We start from the raw sequence: 19,496 nt of genomic DNA, 5'->3' as shown, positions 1-19,496 counted from the left end.
CTAAATAGTCAAACGGAACACGATCAACGATAGAATAACTAACTGCACTTGCAAACTTAAGCGCCAAAGCGTATGAGGGAACTATCTAGTCAGCAAACGCGTCAAAATTAGCCAGCAGAAACAGTGTCGTTAATATTTTTGTACGTTTAAAATAATTGTAAAGAACCAGAACAGACTTGGTGGTGTAATTTCATCAGAGACACAAACCCAACGAGTTTCCGTTATTCCTCCAATCAATATTATCTATCTTATTAATATGCAAATGAGAACGTTACCCCGTGGTTCACAAATGTAAAGTTTCTTTCGAAACCTAAATAGCAAGGATTATTAACCCAGGTAAAAATGACTCTGTGTTTAGAATTTGAAGAGCCAAAGTTTTGTTTCCTTTCTTTAAAAAAAACTGGGGAATAATCATGAGTAGGTATTAATGTTTTAATGGTTTTTACTACTGTTATAAGTTCAACAAATCATTATCAAAGAATTTAAAGTTATGGAACCTGCCATAAGATCCCTTAGCAGCGGAACTATGGCACAGATCTGTTTTCCACACGGACAATTTTAAGGGCGGGACAGATTCTTTTGACATTGCTGGAGAGGGGGTGGGACGAACAAAAACTGTTACACAACGTGTTAGAGGAGTAACAATTACAGATTCACGCTTTACAGTTACAATATTCAACTATTGTGACTTTTAGCGGAATCATGTATCGGCGACCCCTGCAGTCGGCCGTAAGACATGTATTAAACGCTTCAGCATCGAGCGCTGTCTTCGTAAAGGTAACTTATACTCACACAGCTAATGACAACACTAAAGTTGCTTTTATTTATAATTCTTGAAATTATAATATGACCAATGGGATAATATATACATTCAATTTACGTATAGAGACATCTTGTTGTTAAATTGATTTGTATTTGCATAATGATAGACAGACTACAGTATGCATGATCCATAGCACAGAAGTATGGTTGTTGTATACAGTATACTATATAAATATGTGGCAAACTATTTGTTTTATGATTTTGCCAACACCTGGGTGTTATGTTTACTTTGATGTCTTAGATGTCAAGTGCAAACTTAAGCATCCAGATTACTTGCTAAACATGTACATAAACATATACATAAATAATTTTGTAAGTGAACCTTTAATTTCACTTAACTGTGTTTGAACTAAACAGCAATGCACTTGTCATGTTCTGTTTTTGGTTCCTAGGGCATCGAGCAACATGTGTATCAGGTCAGGGCTTTGGTGGCATGCCGGATCACAGCGGGTGTCTTGAGTCAATGCCGATCTCTTCACAGTACAAGCAAGGTGTGTGCACCCCTCTTTTCTCTTTCCCTAGACAATCTAGTTTTTAGGAACTATATTTGGATTTTTACTAAGCATGTACAGCATACTTAATTTATTATGTGAATACACATCAGTGCAAAGTAAGATTCTCGCATTCTTTGCACACATAACTTACATAATACTTGCATGCACAAATTTAGCCAGGTTAAAAAAGAATGTGCATTTTATTGACACACATATTTATATATATTTGTACATACATTTGACTGTAAATCAGAATTTGAAAGAGCTTTATTGTCAAGTATGTTTGCACATACAAGGAATTTGTTTTGGTGACAGGAGCATCCACATCCAGTACACAGAAACAGCAACAACAGTACACAGAGACCATAACACAATAGAATACAGTACACAGATTATTTGAAATTGGGGCCTATGGGTATAAAAAATAAAGAAATACAATACAATAAACATAAGATAAAGATATAGAGATTAAAGCTATGTGTGTATGTAAATATGTACAAGTAAAAAATAAGAATAGACTATTGTAGTACAAGGTATGTGCTATATACAGCAGAATGAAATATTATTTACTGAAAAAGTTGTATAAAAAATAGTTGGTGTATTATCTGGAGGATATAATTAATGTTGCACTTAATTATTATTGCACGGTGGGTAAAAAAAATATTTAACTGTTCAAGAGGTAGATGGCCTGAGGGAAGAAGCTGTTTTTGTGTCTGGTTGTTTTGGTGCTCAGTGCTCTGTAGCGCCGACCAGACGGCAGCATTGTGAAGAGATGATGGCTTGTATGTGAGAGGTCCAGGGTGATTTTCTGAGCCCTTTTCCTCACTCTGGATGTATAGAGTTCTTGGAGGGTGGGCACAGGGCAGGGGAGCACCAATGATCTTCTCAGCGGTCCGAACCGTCCTCTGTAGTCTTCTGATGTCTGATTTTGTGGCTGAGCCAAACCAGACAGTGATGGATGTGCAGAGGACAGACTCTATGACTGCCGAGTAAAACTGTTTTAACAGAGTTTGTGGTAGGTTGAACTTCTTCAGCTGATGTAAGAAGTACAACCTCTGCTGGGCTTTTTTAGTAATGGAGCCAATGTGATTGTCCCACTTCAGGTTCTGAGAGATGGTGGTGCCCAGGAACCTGAATGACTCCACTGCTGCCACAGTGCTGTTCATGATGGTGAGAGGGGGGAGTGCAGGGGGGTTTCTCCTGAAGTCCACAATCGTCTCCACTGTTTTAAGCGTGTTCAGCTCCAAGTTGTTATGACTGCACCAGACAGCCAGCTGCTCAGCCTCCTATCTGTATGCAGACTCATCACCATCCTGGATGAGGCCAATGAGTGTGGTGTCGTCTGCGAACTTCAGAAGTCTGACAGAAGGGTCCTGGGCAGTGCAGTCATTAGTGTACAGGGAGAAGAGCAGTGGGGAGAGAACGCACCCCTGGGGGGCGCCAGTGCTGATTGTGCGGTTGCTGGATGTGAGTTTCCCCATTCTCACTGACTGTTGCCTGTCTGTCAGAAAGTTGGTGATCCACTGACAGATAGAGCCAGGAACAGATAGCTGGGTTAACTTTGTCTGGAGCAGTGATGGGATGATGGTGTTGAAAGCAGAGCTGAAGTCCACAAACAGGATCCTCACATAGGTCCCTGGTCTATCCAGATGTTTTAGGACAAAATGCAGCCCCATGTTAACTGCATCCTCAACAGTCCTGTTTGCTCTGTAGGCAAACTGCAGGGGGTCCAGTAAGGGTTCTGTGATGTCCTTCAGATAGGCCAGTACCAGTCTCTCGAATGACTTAATGACCACAGATGTGAGAGCGACGGGTCTGTAGTCATTCAATCCTGTGATTTTGGGTGTCTTTGGGATGGGGATTATGCTGGAGCGCTTGAAACAGGAAGGAACTGTGTACAGCTCCAGTGATCTGTTGAAGATCTGTGAGAAGATGAAGGCCAGTTGAATAGCACAGCTTTTAAGACAAGCTGGGGAGATACCATCTGGGCCTGGTGCTTTTCTTGTCTTTTGTTTCCTAAAGACTCTGCACACATCCTCTTCACTGATCTGAAGTGCAGGAGGTGGGGTGACTGAAGGTGATAGGTGTTGTGTAGAGAGAATGTCCAAGTTGGTGTGAGGTGTAACGTTAGCATTTTCAAATCTGCAGTAAAAGTCATTCAGATCATTGACCAGGTGTTGATTGACTTTGCTCTAGATGCCTGTGCGTGTATGTTCAGTGTATAGCCCAATCATGTTGTTGTGCTTCTATATTCTGCTTCCAGCTGTGTGCTGTCAAAGAGACCCCACAGGCCACAGAGGAAGAGGTGGGGGCCTTCACCAGATTGATTGAGGCGATGGGCTTCACTGGGCCGCTCAAATACAACAAATGGGTAAGAGCTACTCAATATCTGCTGCTTAAATGTTGTGTTGAGTTCATTTGGTTGTCTTTTCCATAGAAACCACAGTATTGGTTTTCATGTTCCAGTTTTCATTATTGGTCCTCCACATTTAATCACTCTTTGAATTAATACATTCAAAAGTTTATGACAACCTGTCATGAACATGTCTGGGTCATATTTCACTTCAAAATAGACAAATATACACTGCCCGTCCAAAAAAAGTCACCACCTGGATTTAACTAAGCAAATAGGTAAGAGCCTCCCATTGGATTGGAGGTCTAGGTTCAGCAACGTTATGTGCCCAAAGAATGAAGTCAGCTGACTGCCTGAATATACTGAATTGGGGCTCAAATTGTGAAAGAGTGAGCGTGAGACATCATTTTCACACATGGATTGATTGGCCACCACAGAGTCCAGACCTTAACCCCATTGAGACTTTGCGCAGCGGTCCGACTCTCCCATCATCAATACAAGATCTTGCCGAAAAATGTATGCAACTCTGGACTAAATGGGAATAAATGTTGTGACATTGCAGAAGCTTATCAAAACGATGCCACGCCGAATGCGTGCCGTAATCAAAGCTAAAGGCGGTCCAACAAAATATTAGAGTATGTGACTTTTTTTGGACGGGCAGTTTATATACAGACCAGAATCAGCGGTTTTTGATCGCATGTCACAAATGTATTTTCTTTTGAAGAAAATTAAGATAGCTGCCTTGCGCATGTACACGTGTTGCGTAGAGAGAATCAACTACGACGATTTTTTTGAAAGTAAGTATGTTTTCCATGTTTTTTAAAGTAGCCATAGAAAGAAGGACAACAAAAAGTCCATATCTTTCACTTTTTTAGATACTCATACTATATTACAGCTTTAAACGTCTCATGTCATGCTCATTTAAATTTTTTGTAAAACTCCTAAATGAACCCCACTTCAGCTGAAATGAGCGTAAAGGGACCTTTTCAGCACCACCTGAAGTATTTATTCGGCAATTTACAGCTATGTTATGTTGTTTTCTTTAGCTGAGGAAAAAAACAGGTGTAAACCCAATAGCGGTTTTGGCATCAGAGCCCAAGTTTGCATAGGTTTGGCTACATGTTGCGTTTTCTCCTTTTAATGTCGTCTGCTCCCCATCCCTCTCTCTCTTTTTCCCAGAGTGCTCTCTGCCCGACACGCTCAACTCCTGGTTCCTGGTGGCGCAGCTCCATGTTTGGTGAGTTTTTGGGCAAAGTTTCAATTTGCGCGGCGACATTGTTCCATGCCAGTGTTTTCAAGATGTTCCACTGCTGCCAGGCTCTGTCAGTCAGAATCCCTGATGCTTTTAATGCATTGAGTTGATTGAAAATAATCTGATGGATGAATTTGAAATGGCTTTCCACTAGACGGATTCATTCATTCTGAACAACATTGCAAATAGAAATGGGCATTTTGAGTGATTGTCACCATCTTTGCTGATGGTATTGCTTATGTAATGTATGCTAATGCACAGGTGACCAGGGTTGGCCAAGTTTATGAAAAGATGTGATGTCATCAGAGAGAGAGACGGATGATTAATGGGAGCGTTTTGGGCACTAACACTCTGTACACTTTCGGTTAACGGTACTTTGTGTTTGCGCGTGCAGCCGAGCATGTGCACGGACTAACTGTGTACTTTGTAAAGTGACTGGGAAATCTCAATCTGGACTCTTTCAGGCTCACCAATAGTTCACGCATGCATACACACGTAATAGAAGTCCTCCTTATGAAATCATGAATGTTATTTTGGCTTTAAGTACGAATATATGAATAGTATGAGCAAAATTCACATTTAGAAGCATTCAAAACGTATAGTCTCTTACTTCTACCAGTACCGTTCAATAATTTTTGTGACATCATTCTGCACTTCATCTCCTCAAATTGAGGTAAAGAAAAATGTTTTGGCTATTTTAAAAAGGGGGAGGAGTCATTGAAATGACATCAACACATCGAACAAAGCTGCACATTTCAAGGCACCTCACTGACTCATAATCTGTAGCATACCGTGCTGTCGATTACAACTGAAACTATCTTTAACATGGATAAAAGATTTGGAAACACTTTAACTGTAAAAGTATATAGAGCAAGTTTTCTGAAAGATTTAAAAGCAGAAATGTCAAGCTCGTATTTTAAATGAATTACGTAGTGTTTGTTGTTTCATCTGCTTTTTGAAATCACTTTTTTTGACAACTTTCTTGGTCTCCTTGTGGGGATAGCAGGCGGACGTAACCTGACGTTTTAAGGTCTTTGCACATACAGTCCGAAATTTTCGTATGCGTTTTTTTCGTATTTGGCTCTCGTTTGTACGGTGTCTCTGAATTGTTAAAAAAGGCCACTCAAAATGCTTGATACGGATGCGAAAACGCAGAAAATCGAACACGGTCCGAATTTTTTTATGACGGACGAAAATATCGGAGGCAGTGTGTAAATGTGATTGACACAACATGAGGTCGTATTTAATTTTTAACGTGCGGAAATTTCGGACGCAAATTTCGGACTCAATGTGCAATGGGCTTTAAGGTGTTCGTGACATGAATAATTGGTTCTGGGTCGGTTGATCATACCAGCCTCATGGTAACATGTAGAGTTTAAGTGTTATGGATGTACTTTTTTGAAAGAAATGTAGTAGTTGCATATATTTAATATAAATCCTTTTTTTCTTTTTTTTGGTCAGAACTGTGAACATTTTTTGTTTATTTTTACAAACCATAGAAAGAAGTTATTTTCTGTAGTATTCGACACAACTGCTACTGACGGGCCCGCACATGCTGTCCACACAACTCAAGATGTATTCAACCGAATACATACATGATGAATATTCCTTCATGTAAACGTGTCAGCTGGTGGATATTACAATAGCACGGATCTCTGAAGTTTCCTGGTCACGCAGGTCTTGACAGAGTGTAGCGTAACACAAGCACTTCTTTCTGAAACTGCTTTTATGCTGCCTGGCTGCTCTCGGCTGTCTTGAGTCAGCACTCTGCTCTGCTCCTGTAGGATGTGTTTGGTCCGGATGCGACAGGAGGGCAGGGCAGGGAAGTACATGTGCCGTTACATCGTCCACTCCATGTGGGAGGATGTGGAGCAGAGGAGCAAAATCATGGGGGTGAGTGAGTAAACTTCTTTTTAAAGATGTTAAATGATTGTGATTTATCGCATCCAGAATAAAAGTTTGTGTGTTTGTGTATACATAAAATGTGTCTGTACTTTGCCGATTCATTTTGTTTTGTATATACATTTAGGAAATATTTACATGTATTTTTTTAAATTTGCCAATTATTTAAGTTATATTTAAATATTTATTAATTTTGATATTTAAAATTTTTCCTTAAATATATGCATGGATGTTTATGTTTTTATAAGTACAAATGTATTATGCACAATACACAGACATATATTATTATATATAACACAAACTTTTATTCCTGATGCGATCGTTTGACAGCCCTAATTCAAACAATATTTGGCCATTTTGAGGTTATCAACATTTACAGATCATCCTGTTTTATCTATAAACAATATTGTCAAATTAGGGGTGTCACAATATACCAGTTTTGACAATAAACGTGATATCTGTAACACATTATCCAAAAGTTAGCAATAGCTTTATCAAAGCATTAACATTTTCTGTTTTAAAATACTCCTTAGCTTTCCTGTAGCTCAGTGGTAAGAGCGTTAACAACGCCAAGGTCGTGGGTTTAATCCCAGGGGATTGCACATACTTAGAAACAAATGTATAGGATAATGCAATGTAAGTCGCTTTGGATAAAATTAGGGATGTAACGATTCACTCAGCTCACGATGCGATGCGATTCACGATTCTGATCTCACGATGCGATTTATTCACGATTTATTTTTAAAAAATGAGTTGAAACAAATTAGAAATGAACAACTTCCCTTGCATTATTTCTTAAATGCTTCACGTTTCTTTGCATAATAAAATAATGTTTTATTTCAAATAACAAAAGTAAACTGCGATTTTATAACAAATTAATAATAGAAAAAGTCTCTTTAATATAAACAAACTAATACTGTCTGTGCTTTTATTGGATTTTTTTGCATTTAAGAAATATCAGCATCCACGTTTAGGTTTGCAGTGAAAATAGCGGCCCCTGCTGTTAAAAGAATGTATTGCGATTCAGATCAAGCCTCAACCGAATTGAATCGTCACTCATTATAACCGATTTTCAACCGGCTCACGGTGAATCGTTACATCCCTAGATAAAATGCATAAATGTAAATGTAGTGGATTTTACTTTTCTATGCACACCTACTAAACAAAACATTGCACAGATAGAGTATTTGGACCTCTCTGTTTTGTCGGTACGAGGAACATGTTCATAGTAAATGTGATGAACTACACCTGCGTGACCTTTAGGCTCGATTCACATTTCGAGTCTTTTCCGTGCGCGTATTCGTTATTTTAAATGTAGGCGCGTGCAAAAAGGGGGCGACGCGGTCGGCACTGCAACGAGATGGAAATAGTTCAACTTTTCGGAGTGTTGCGTGCGTGCCGCGGGTCATTTGAAGAGAGAAAGCGGCGCGGCATGCGGTTTTAGAAGCGAAATGTGAATCGGGCCTTATACAAAATTTATTTTCTTACCTCGATTTCATTTTGCCTTTTTTTGGCCCTGGCCAGATATCTGCATCAGGCGACCACCAATCCACAAGTGTTGTGAATCCGGCACTAGGTACTTTATTTTTTTAGGAACACCCTGTGACAGATATGTGCTCCGCCAGATGTTTAGTGAGGCGGTTAGCATACGAAACGTTCTGGATGATGTTGTTTGGATATGTCAAAAAATGGGGAAATAATAAAGGGTATGCAGTGAAATACCGTCTCTCCCACACACACACACACACACACATTCGGTCGGATGTAAAGACTACGCTCTACAGACTGTGGAGGCATTTGGAGCTGAGCGCTGTCCAGCGAAGTAGCAAAAGGTGTTTAAATCTGCACAAGGTCAGTTAAGACGACATGCTTCTGCCGCGCTCGTGTGTGTGTGTGTGTGTGTGTGTGTGTCTGACAGAAAGCCAACACAAGGCGCCTTGGGGGAACCGCTGTCAGAAAGGGTGGGAACAATCTTCAGCCCAGCTGTGAAAACAGAAATCTCTCTCACTTTCCCCACACTTCTGTTTGTTGACATCCCTGCTTCTCCTCTTGCCTCCATCTCAATCTTAATAATAGAACCGAATTAGTATTGCTTTGAAGGGCAAGCATAACTCAGTCCAAGCGTACGCGTGTGCGGTATTAACATATAGCACCGTGGCCCAATAAAGCACCTGGGTCATGTATTGCATAACCCCGTGAACTAGTTAACACGAACCAGATCAAACCAGTGACGGCTAATCAGTCACTTCGGGCTTTTGCCAGCGATTGAGAGAGCTGGACGTGAGCCAGCCATTGACAGATTTCGTTCGACCGTCGGATAGAATATTAACAGTTTTGAGTCGAGGTGCAGTTTATTTATCCGAGAACAGCTCTTGGGTTTTTTTTATTTCGGACTTGAGGATAGAGACAGCTTTGTTTAGGGAGACTTCAATAGGAAAACCTCAGATTTGACTAGTATGCAATAACAGCGCTAAGTCTTGTCACACAAGTTGTCTCTTTGTGGTTTCGTTGCAAATTGCACTGTGCAGTTTTTTAACATTGAAAATGTCATTTTTCAGTCGTTCGTTTAATCTGGCTGGTTGCATCGTCTTAAAACGGGGATGAAAAAACTGTTAACTCGGCGTGTAGTCAGAAAGTTGAGTTTGTGTATGCGTGTTTAGTGAAATCAGCGCCTTGTGCCACGTTGTGCCATGACTTTTTCCATAATGTCACTTTCCCCTCTCGCAGAGCTCATAAATCAAAAATCACTATTTTCTCGTGAAGGCTTTTATTATAATCCTCTCGTTTTTCAGGTGCTTGTTTGGGCACTAAGATTTTACGAGCTTATTATCAATTTTACATTGGAGTTGCAGTCGCTACATTAATAATAAAGGCCAAAGCATATTAAAGTTGTCTCCTGTTGTACAAGCCAGGGGTGTCAAATTCATTTTCGCTCAAAAATCACCTTATGCAGGCTGTCTTTTTCTTTTTGTTACATCTCAGCGTATCCATTCCATATAGATTGTATCTGTTCTTCTGTGCATTTTGATGTGATTTCGAGATGCAAAGAAATAAAGGTACAAATTCAATTACAGATACTCACAAAATGGTGAAAAATAGTGAAAAAAATGAAAAAATTTGCCATGTTGATGGCTAGTTAAATGAAATGGCTTTAATAAGCTTTCAGAAAATCTCTGATTAATAAAAAAACGTACGTACATATTCATTAATATCGTAATTGTATAAAATGGATTGGAAAATATATATTTTACCACTGATTCTTCAATGCCTTAGAAAGGTTTCATGTCTGAATTTAGTGCTCTCCCCAAAATGTCTATATATTTTCATATTGCAAGTGCCCCATTGAACATGCCCAGTCATCGACTATGTCAAACTTTCCTATTCAGAACTTCTTCACATATTTAATGAAATTAAAAGAGCGTGAAATGGAAAAGACGTTTGATTTTTACCTGTCACGCCGCCCAAAAACTCGCTTCCATCACGTGTGCGCGGTCGCCCGGTTTCTGCGTCGGCGAGATGTGATTTCAAATGAGATTTGAGTGGAGTCGGGGTGCGGTGGCCGTTTTGGCCGCTGGTGTGTTTGGGACCGAGACATTTGACCCCTCAGTCCTGGCATCGGCCATCGAGTGGCACAGTAGTAAAGTGACTTCATTTTCCGTCTCGGTCTGTCAGTTTTCTGTTTCCTTCGCTTTCTAGAGGTCTCCTGTAGAGGAGGTTGGCAACAAAACCCAGGTCATCCGCAAAACATTTAGTTAGTCTTGAATGTTGTTGAATTTGATTGAAAAAGTTATCTTTAAATCAGGTATCATTCATTTAGAAGAGAGACAGCACAAGCACAATTTTCTTGCAAAAAGTCAAAAAAAGAAGGTGTATTTATTTTAAATGATGAAAACAATAGACATGCTGTTTAAAATGGATTTGAACACACAGTTAATGTGATGAACTACACCTGCGGTTACTCTGCTAGGACACCTGTGTGTGAACTTGAAGGGAAATGACTTCATTCGGCCGTTAAATATGACCTGCTGGGTAAAAGTCATTGCAAAAATGGCTGGAAAATTAAAGGGCGTTCTGGAAAAAGCTGTACAGATTTCATTGCACCTGTACAGATTTCGTTCGCAGAACACACATTTGCAGGTCTCTGTTTGCCATTTGAAATAAATAATGCTATATTTCTCCTGATTTTAGTAATAAAGTGTCTATCCCATTCCCTCTCATGGCGGACCAAGTTACTTAACCCCGAATATGCAGTGTTGACGTGAGTTATGTTTTAAAGGTGAAGTGTGTAATGTTTTTCGATGTTTAAAAAAACTTTCTTGCCTCCTATTTCAGCTTGAAAACTGTAATCGTTTTGCAATTTGTGACACTAATGTCTGAGAAATTACACACTTCACCTTTACTTATTCATTTCAAGAATGAAAATTCTGTCATCGTTTACTCACCCTCTTGTCAACTCGTGTATGGCTTTCTTCTGCAGAACACAAAAGAAGATATTTTGAAGAAAGTTGGTAACCGAACAACAGTGGTATCCACTTCTTTTTTATAGATACAAAACCAATGCAAGTGGGTACCTGCGCTGTTCGGTTACCAACGTTCCTCAAAATATCTTCTTTTGTGTTCTGCAGAAGAGAGAAAGCCATACAGGTTTGAAATGACAAGAAGGTAAACAAGGCCCAATCCCATTTCTACCCCTACACTTTCACAGAATCTGGATTCTCTTTTGGTTGGAGGGGTATGGCGAAGGGGAAGGGCAATATAGCCCTTCAGACAAAGATTTTTCGGGTATGAGATTTTCCAACATTGGCTTTAATAAGGATTTAAACAACAAATGATCATCTTGTTTATGTTCAATTTAATGTTGTGTTCGATTTCTTGTATTTAATACTTGAAACATTTATAAAAAGTTGCTAAATTTTGCTTACGTAACGCATTACTGATTGCACGATAGAACCGCAACATATACAACCGCAAAAAAGTAATTGGTAACCAGGGCCGTCTCTGGGATGCAATCACGTACCGGGGGAAGCAGAACGCGCTCCGAGCCTCCGACCAATGCGGGGTTGTCTGTTCGCGATCGCCCTCCGATCAGTGAAGTATTATATACGCGATCAGTGACGTATTATAGTGATGTATGGCCGTGTAGTAGTGGTGTCCCATTTCTTAGGGGAATGTTTTTAGCCCTTCCCCTTGCCACTCGGTTTCAAGGGGCGAGAGGTAAGTGAAGGGCTATCAAATAGAATTGGGATTGGGCCTAAATGATGTCAATTTTCATTTTTGGGTGAACTATCCCTTTAAGTTCACTTTTCAATCATCTGACAATATAGCAACATGTTTTGTGACGTCTTTTTGGTCTCGGGAGACTGTTTAGTTCTTATGTGTACAATTTATTGACATAGTACATTGAACCCTTCTTTAAAATTTGAAGTCGAAAACTTGATTTGCAACAATATTACATACATTTCTTCTGTCACAGCACCATAATAAAGTGACAGTGGAAAAACTTTCGGTCCGTAACCGAGCCCATAGGTTCTATGTAGCCACACACGCTTTGACCTGTTGTGGAAGTCTGCTTTCACAGGTCAGAAGTGAGGAGGCATTTCCTTTTGCGCTCGCCACTAAAAACGTTATTTTTTATGCTGCGAAAAACCGTGCGTAAATGGACTGTAATCAGCGCGGCTGACAGCTCCGTAACTGCTCCGCCTTGTAGGATCGAGATCCAGTTGCGCTGGAAATGGACCCCCACCACTCGCTCAATCCTCCGTACGGTTAAGTTACTTGGCCTAATTGTGCTAAAATACTTGTGCTAAAATTGTGCCCCCCTTGAACTTCTCTCGAGTGTGTGTGATTCGGAGAGTTTTTCTAACCCTTAGTAATGACGGTAAAGTGAGATACGACACTAATTTGCCGGTGAAGGGCAGAGATTTTGCCTCTCCAGCAAGTGTTGGTCCCTTGGCCTGATTAGTACTGGGGATTAAATATCCACGTCTGGTTTAACCGACCTGCGTCACGACATGGGAGGGGGGGGATGAAGAGACGAAGATGGATGAATGAGAGAGATCAGGGCAGACGGAGGGAGGAAAACACGCAAGTATGTTAATGTTGGGTCAATGCAAACCGCCCCATGCGTTCTTAACCTGTCCTTGTGTTAGTGCAGCCATTTTGTTGTTTTTGTATCAGATGGGTTGTTATTAGCTAGCTATTCACTTAAAACTGTAAAATTAAGCTCAATACTGCATTAAAATACATAGAGGGGGAATCATAAAGGGGAAAGAGCGTGCAGAAAAGACGAGAGTAGGGTAGAGGAGTTAAAACCCAGCCAGATGAGATTGATTATGTGCAGGTCTGTGTAATTATGCACAGGTGCTTTTCTGCCCCATGCGTTCACGAACACACACGCGGCGACCCGTCCGAGCATGCAGAAAAGCCGACATACAAGACTTAGGAATAAACACTTTTGTTTTGAAAATCTCCCCACCCAAATCTCCTAAGGGCTGGTGTCTGCGGCCGATATGCGTGTGCGTGTTTAGATTCATGCGGATCGGAGCACCTGGCTGGGCTTTCGCTTGAGATCCATTCCTGCTTTTGTTTTCCGGGATTAGATTCTTGCGTTTTTTCCACATGTTGGATATTTACTGGCAGTGACAATTTGAGCTGAGCAACCGAACAGCATTTTGGACCAATTCTGATGTGACCAAGATGGCCAAATATTTGCTCATTTATAAGACTTGGGATGAGGCTTTCTCACTAGTTTAAAAAATTGGTCTAAAAACATTATGTCTTTGTTTTCAGATTGATGCCGTTCATAGAAAAGAAAGCATGAAGGCAATGACCGAGACGTTCTACGCTGCTATTTTTGGTTATGATGAGGTAAGTGGTTAAAGTGACAGTTCACCCAAATATAAAAATTCTGGCATTAATTACTCACCATGGAGTTCCAAATCTAAATGTCTTTGTTCTGATGAACACAGAGAAAGATATTTGGAAGAATGCTTGTAACCAAACAGTTCTTGGCCACCATTGACTACCATAGTAGGAAAAATTACAATGGTAAAGTGAAAAGTGCCCCAGAACTGTTTGCTTTCCTACATTGTTCCAAATATCTTCTTTTGTGTTCAACAGAACAAAGAAATGGTTGCCAATTTGGTTCTCCAAATATCTTTCTCAGTGTTCATCAGAACAACGTAATTTCTACAGGTTTTAAACAAGTTGAGGGTGAGTAAATGATGACAGAATTTTTATTTTTGGGTGAACTGTCCCTTTAAAGTCCCAGTGAAATAAAAAATTAAAATGCCTATTTTTTTCATGAGATATTGCAGCGTTTATTGTAAATAGTTTATCAATGTGGGTCATTCTCTTTTTAAAAATCGTGTGCCCTCATAATCTTTAGTTAAAATCTGAAAATGCACGTCCGTCCTGTAATGACGATCCATTTTAGATGACATATGTTAGACGACTTGGGCGGAGCATCCATTAACTCCTCCCCTTCAACTGTCAGTCTGCTGCCATTTCAAAATGAAACGGCTGTTTTAATACATCCAATCAAATCGCAGAGAAAGACGAAAGCCTATATTTCTGATTCAAAATTCCATTTCACTCAGAAGTGCGTCAAAATACGGAAGTAAAAACGATCACAACTTCCGGTACACGAGGACTTTAAATACACTCCTCGGTTAATATACAGTGCCGTGAAAACAGATGAATTTGACATTTTGATGCATACCAGTTTTTCAGTAGGCCTGGGCTGATCAGAAGTTAAACAAGAGTCTGAGTTTTGGTTGACGTTTGTCTCGTTTCAGGGGATTCTGTCGGACGATTGCGTGCTGGCCGCAGCGCTCTGGAGGAACCTGTTCAACAGACAGTGTGAAGACCCCAGACAGCTTGAACTGATGGTCGAATATGTCCGCAAACAGGTTAGTGCGAGATTTCGTGTGCATATCGAGTTGCTCTCTCCTGTGCAAACATGGACATGTGTGGGTATGTACAGAACACCGTCCTCCTAAGCTGCAGGAATGTGATTTTAAAAGTTTAACATGATGATTATTTTGACACATGCTATGTGATTTTCTTTTTTTAGTCAAAACGTAGTTACAAACAATGGCAGATCTTTCTCGTGTTCCGCAACTGTTTTGTAAACTAAACATTTAAGGAGGAAGCTTAATCAATTCCGTGAATCTGTGACTGTTTCTGTCAGTACACACCTTGCCCTGCGGCCAGGCTGGCGTGACAACACAAGCGTAAACACAAACAGGAACTGTTGATCCACCAGTGTCACGCCACTTTGTGTCAATACTTTGAGCTGCAGTAACAACAGACTCGAGTTCTCCACCCACATGAGCGCATAAGTGTTTCTCGTCTTCCTAGACAGAACGAATCTGGATTTCTTGATTTATATGATTCTAGATTTGATTCTTTCAGAAGTGTTTACAAACGTTTAAACGTTACCATTGCACTTTTTCCCAGACCCAACATGCACTGTGTCCATTCTCCATCACTGCTCCGATCATGAGCTCATTACAGGTGCTGGCAGGAGTGTTTGCGCAAGGTGTGTTACATGCGATTACGTCGGTGCCTTGCAGGCATCCTGCAAAAAATGAAAAACAACAAATAAGCGTCATCCGTCGGCCCCAAGCATCAGGGGCCCGCTCGGCTCCGGATGGAGGGAGGAACAGAAGAGGTGGAGTGAGAGAGGGTAGAAAGAAAAGAAAACAGTCGCAGGTGCAGATCACCAAGCATGGCAGCGACCGATGACAGAGTGCAGAGTGGGCCCGTCGCCATGGCTACAATGGCCTCCACTGATGAAGTCACACGCTGCGGTGTGTGTGCGTATGCGTTTGTGTGGCGTTTCTTGACTGCATCGTTATTCAACACTAATCACTTTTGACAAACACACGCTAGCTCTGACTTCATCGCCTGTGTGTTTGAGTTAACGTTTTTTACGAGTTGGGATGTGGACACGTGTCAAATATGAGCCGAAACATGCTTAGCGCCACAATATGAACAAATAATTTATGTAATGAAACGAGCGACGCAAAACACACTTGATGAGCTGTCGTAAGAGGTGGTGTAGTGGGCATGTCATCACGAGAAAAACTATACCATGGCATGAAGTTGTAAACTGCCATTTTATAGTCATTTATAGTCGTCTATGATACAAATTCTGATACAAAAATGTATAATAAAAAAATGTAACAAGTCTTTTTTACGTTTTTTGATGTAAGGTTGTGATAGGACAGGCTGTTGGTAATGTATTTTGCGTCTTTAATCCAATTTTAATATTTATCGTTATTTTAAAATTGTTAACTCTTGGTAGTCATAGCAAATATGTTAGGTTGGGTTAGGTAAGTTTGGGTGGATTTTATTTCTAGTAAAAATGTCATACTTTTAGACCAATGGATCTCAACGTTTTTGCCATAAATGTAAGGCCCCCAAACTTACGTCTACTCGATGAAATATTCTAGAACTTGGCATAACTAGTAAGGTAACCAAACAATTTAAAAAATCTTGTTTTTTAGTTGTTTTAGCTTATTTTACTTGTTACTATGTCATATTTGAAATCATTTTAAGTCATCTTGAGGCCATCCTGAAAGTTTGTTGAGACCCCCAAGTGGGACCCCGCCCCCTGGTTGAGAAACCCTGTTGTAGAAGGATGGCAAACGCAGTGCATTTTGGGATACGGCATCTTGGGTTAACAAATACAGAAAACAAACATTTACAGAAAGCGTGCATACTATCCTCAAGTTACATACTGCATACTAAACAAGTATACAATGTAGGAGCGAAAAGTTCTGAACGCAGCCAAACATCTGTTTTATAATCACTTATCACCTCATGTTTAATATCGACACAGACTCTTCATCAGTCTGTATTTAGTTCTCAAGACTCTTTTCATGGACTGTATCTTCATTTTAATTAGTTTGCTTGTTGAATTTGTAGAGGTCTGTGTTTTTATAGCACTGTTATAAAAATGCTATAAAATGAAGCTGGATTCGGTCAGACTACCTTTGACTTTGTGCATGTGATGCATTCAAGGGTTGACAGGGGCTAACACTTCACTAAAATGAATATAAATGACTGAACAACTTAAACATTCTAAAATAACTAATACATTATATGAAGAAATAAGTGCATAGGCATATACCATTTTGGTCAAACTGAAGTTATCGTAAATTTTACAAATACAGCCTGAGATCATATAGTTCATGACTCTTGTGTCGGGTAAGTTGTCAAAACAGGAACCCGTTGTTTATCGACACAATTGTCTTAATCACAAATTAAATGTTCTTGTCTCCACAGATGCAGTTCATTGATGCCCTGGAGTGCGAGGACCTTCTTTTAACAGGAGAAGTTAAATGGCGCCCCCTGGTGGAAGAAAATGCACAGAGCATCCTTAAAGTTGCCACCCCGACTTACAACGACGCTGGCCTCTGAAAGTCATCTCAAAGAAACTAGAATACTACAGCTGCCCATCAGGACGCCATCTGCAAATCAGGAAGCGGCACTCACCTGATTAGCAACACCCCCTTTAGCTCTAAATGTGTCTCTCTTACCTTTCCAGTTTTTCCCTGTGAGTTAGTTGACTTCCCACGGCATTACAGCATTGGGGAAAACATACATACGTGCACACACAAACACACACGCGCACATTTTTTCACATGTGCATTGAGAGTATTAAGGACTCCTTTTCTAGATCTCTAAAATATTCTTGTATTTATGTCTTCCCTTACTGCTACAATGCTTATATTTATGACAGGATTCGCTGACCCTTTGACTGTACAGTACTTCTCAAGGTTTTGGTGTTTTTTATTTTACTCGCAGTGTGTTCGAGGAAGATATTTTGAGTGTGTGCGAATGTGTTTTTGTCAAAGTTGTCAACCAATAAAAGCGCTTTGGAGGAATGACCTTTTCTTACCTCACAGAAAACGCTCTTTGTGTGATTCCTCGCAACCTTTGCTTTGCTTTTTGGAGCAACACGAGATGAAATTTATTTGTGTTCCGAATGGAAATGTTACCATACAGCAGTCTGCAGAATATAAAGCATAGTCTTCTGTTCTTAGTGTGTAAAAGGATATTTTTACCTAGTAAGTCTATAGATCAACACATTGCACAGGGATTAAAATATTTTTTTTAAGTTTAACCTCCATATTATACATTTTTAAATGAGACCGATGTGATAAAATCATAAAATGGTTAAATAATCATATTTTTGTTTATTAAAATAGCCGACGTTTTTTTCCAAGCAACTTAAACGAGAGACACATTAATGCTATGCAAAAATAGTCCTTCCATTAACAGGATGTTTTAGACATTTTTTATTTTTAATCATTTTTGAATTAATGTAAGCAGCACATAATACAAGCTTCATATTTCTATTTTAACCCAGCTGAAATGCCTTGCCCCGTAGACTTCTATTGAAAGTGCATTAGTGTATAGCCTACACAATTTTTATTTATTTTTTACAAGGAACGAGTCCATATGTACTCAAAGTGGTAATCTTCAGTAAGGCACAGATCAATAAATATTTAAATAACTAAACATGTTTTAAAAACTGCGGCTTTAATTTCTGTCACATCACTTTGGAAACAACAGGGGGCGCTAAAACATCTTTTAAAATTATTATCCTAATTATAAATATAAATTGTGTACTGTATATTGTCATTTAAATGTTATTGTTTAAGTTGCTTGTAACTTCCAAAGTACCAACAACCTGTCAGTTTCTCTTCTACAGAGTTCGATCAGCCAGGAGTGACGCCGTCTTTGTCCTGATCTCTGTTTACACATCTTCAGGAGTGTTGACAGGTCAATGTGTCATTCAGTGTCATGTGCTTGTTACAGTATGTTGACTTGACAGACTTGGGGTTTTTCCAAATCCCCAACCTGAGACCACATGTTTCTACAGTATATGTACATTTCAAACCTTTAGGGTCATTTTACTCAAATGTCTTTGGTGTTGCAAATCTTTTGATCTGAAAGGTTATTTTTGTAGTCCAAAATGTAATTGTGCAAGCATACAAAGCATAAATTGTATTTAAAAAGTTTTTGAAATGAACGACAAACAGATGATAAGTACTCAGAGTAGATGGAAACTCTTTTAGTTCCATTTGAAACGAATCTCAGTGTGAGACCTCAGTATGCTTGATGACAAAATGGCAAGAGTACCTATTTGCAAAGGGTGACTAGTTTTGAAGACACTAAAATGTAACATAGTTTGGGTCACAATTTACCCAATTTTACATTTGTGTTATTTCATAGTTTTGATGTGTTCATTAAATGTAAAAAATATATATAGGTAAAGAATGTAAGTGACTCTAAACGTTTGAACTTTCAAGCTACAATTATCATCAGTCTCTCTTTCTGTCATCCTATCTATCGCTCAACCTTTCGTTCCATCTATCGCTCCAACCACCCGATCCCTAAAGCTGTATAGATCAATTATTTACCGCCGTATACCCTTGCGAAAAATAATGCACTTTAATATGCTTTTTAAAAGTGTACTTATAACGTAAATTATGTACTTTAAAACAGCATACTTAAGTGTGAATTAATTGTAATATTTTCAACAATCTAAATACGTATTATCTGAAATTTATTTCAAATATATTAGTTTTATTTTGTATTAAAGGCAATAAGCTGAACTTCTGAGTGATTTTTTTTGAACAATTTAAGTGGCACTTTA

General features: G+C 39.5%; 1 protein-coding gene across 2 annotated transcripts; it reads left to right on the top strand.

Moving 5' to 3' along the window:
- The first annotated feature begins 572 nt into the window (after nucleotides 1-572).
- On the top strand, nucleotides 573-17,780 carry LOC130557109 (ubiquinol-cytochrome-c reductase complex assembly factor 1). 2 transcript variants are annotated; one of them, XM_057338590.1, is made up of 9 exons: nucleotides 573-777; nucleotides 1,215-1,313; nucleotides 3,580-3,687; nucleotides 4,394-4,466; nucleotides 4,849-4,906; nucleotides 6,706-6,814; nucleotides 13,613-13,690; nucleotides 14,620-14,733; nucleotides 17,117-17,762. In XM_057338590.1, exons 1-9 carry the CDS (start codon nucleotides 703-705, stop codon nucleotides 17,249-17,251), a joined length of 849 nt encoding a protein of 282 aa, XP_057194573.1. In that variant the 5' UTR covers nucleotides 573-702; the 3' UTR covers nucleotides 17,252-17,762. The 2 variants fall into 2 exon arrangements, with proteins under 2 accessions (XP_057194573.1, XP_057194574.1); XM_057338591.1 differs by lacking the exons at nucleotides 573-777; nucleotides 1,215-1,313 and adding an exon at nucleotides 2,628-2,783 and having other exon boundaries at nucleotides 17,117-17,780.
- Nucleotides 17,781-19,496: the final 1,716 nt, after the last annotated feature.

Source organism: Triplophysa rosa, linkage group LG7 (assembly GCF_024868665.1).
Source record: "Triplophysa rosa linkage group LG7, Trosa_1v2, whole genome shotgun sequence".
Lineage (NCBI taxonomy): Eukaryota > Metazoa > Chordata > Actinopteri > Cypriniformes > Nemacheilidae > Triplophysa > Triplophysa rosa.
The sequence above is the reverse complement of the archived record's forward strand: the minus strand, read 5'-3'. Positions and strand labels throughout refer to the sequence as shown.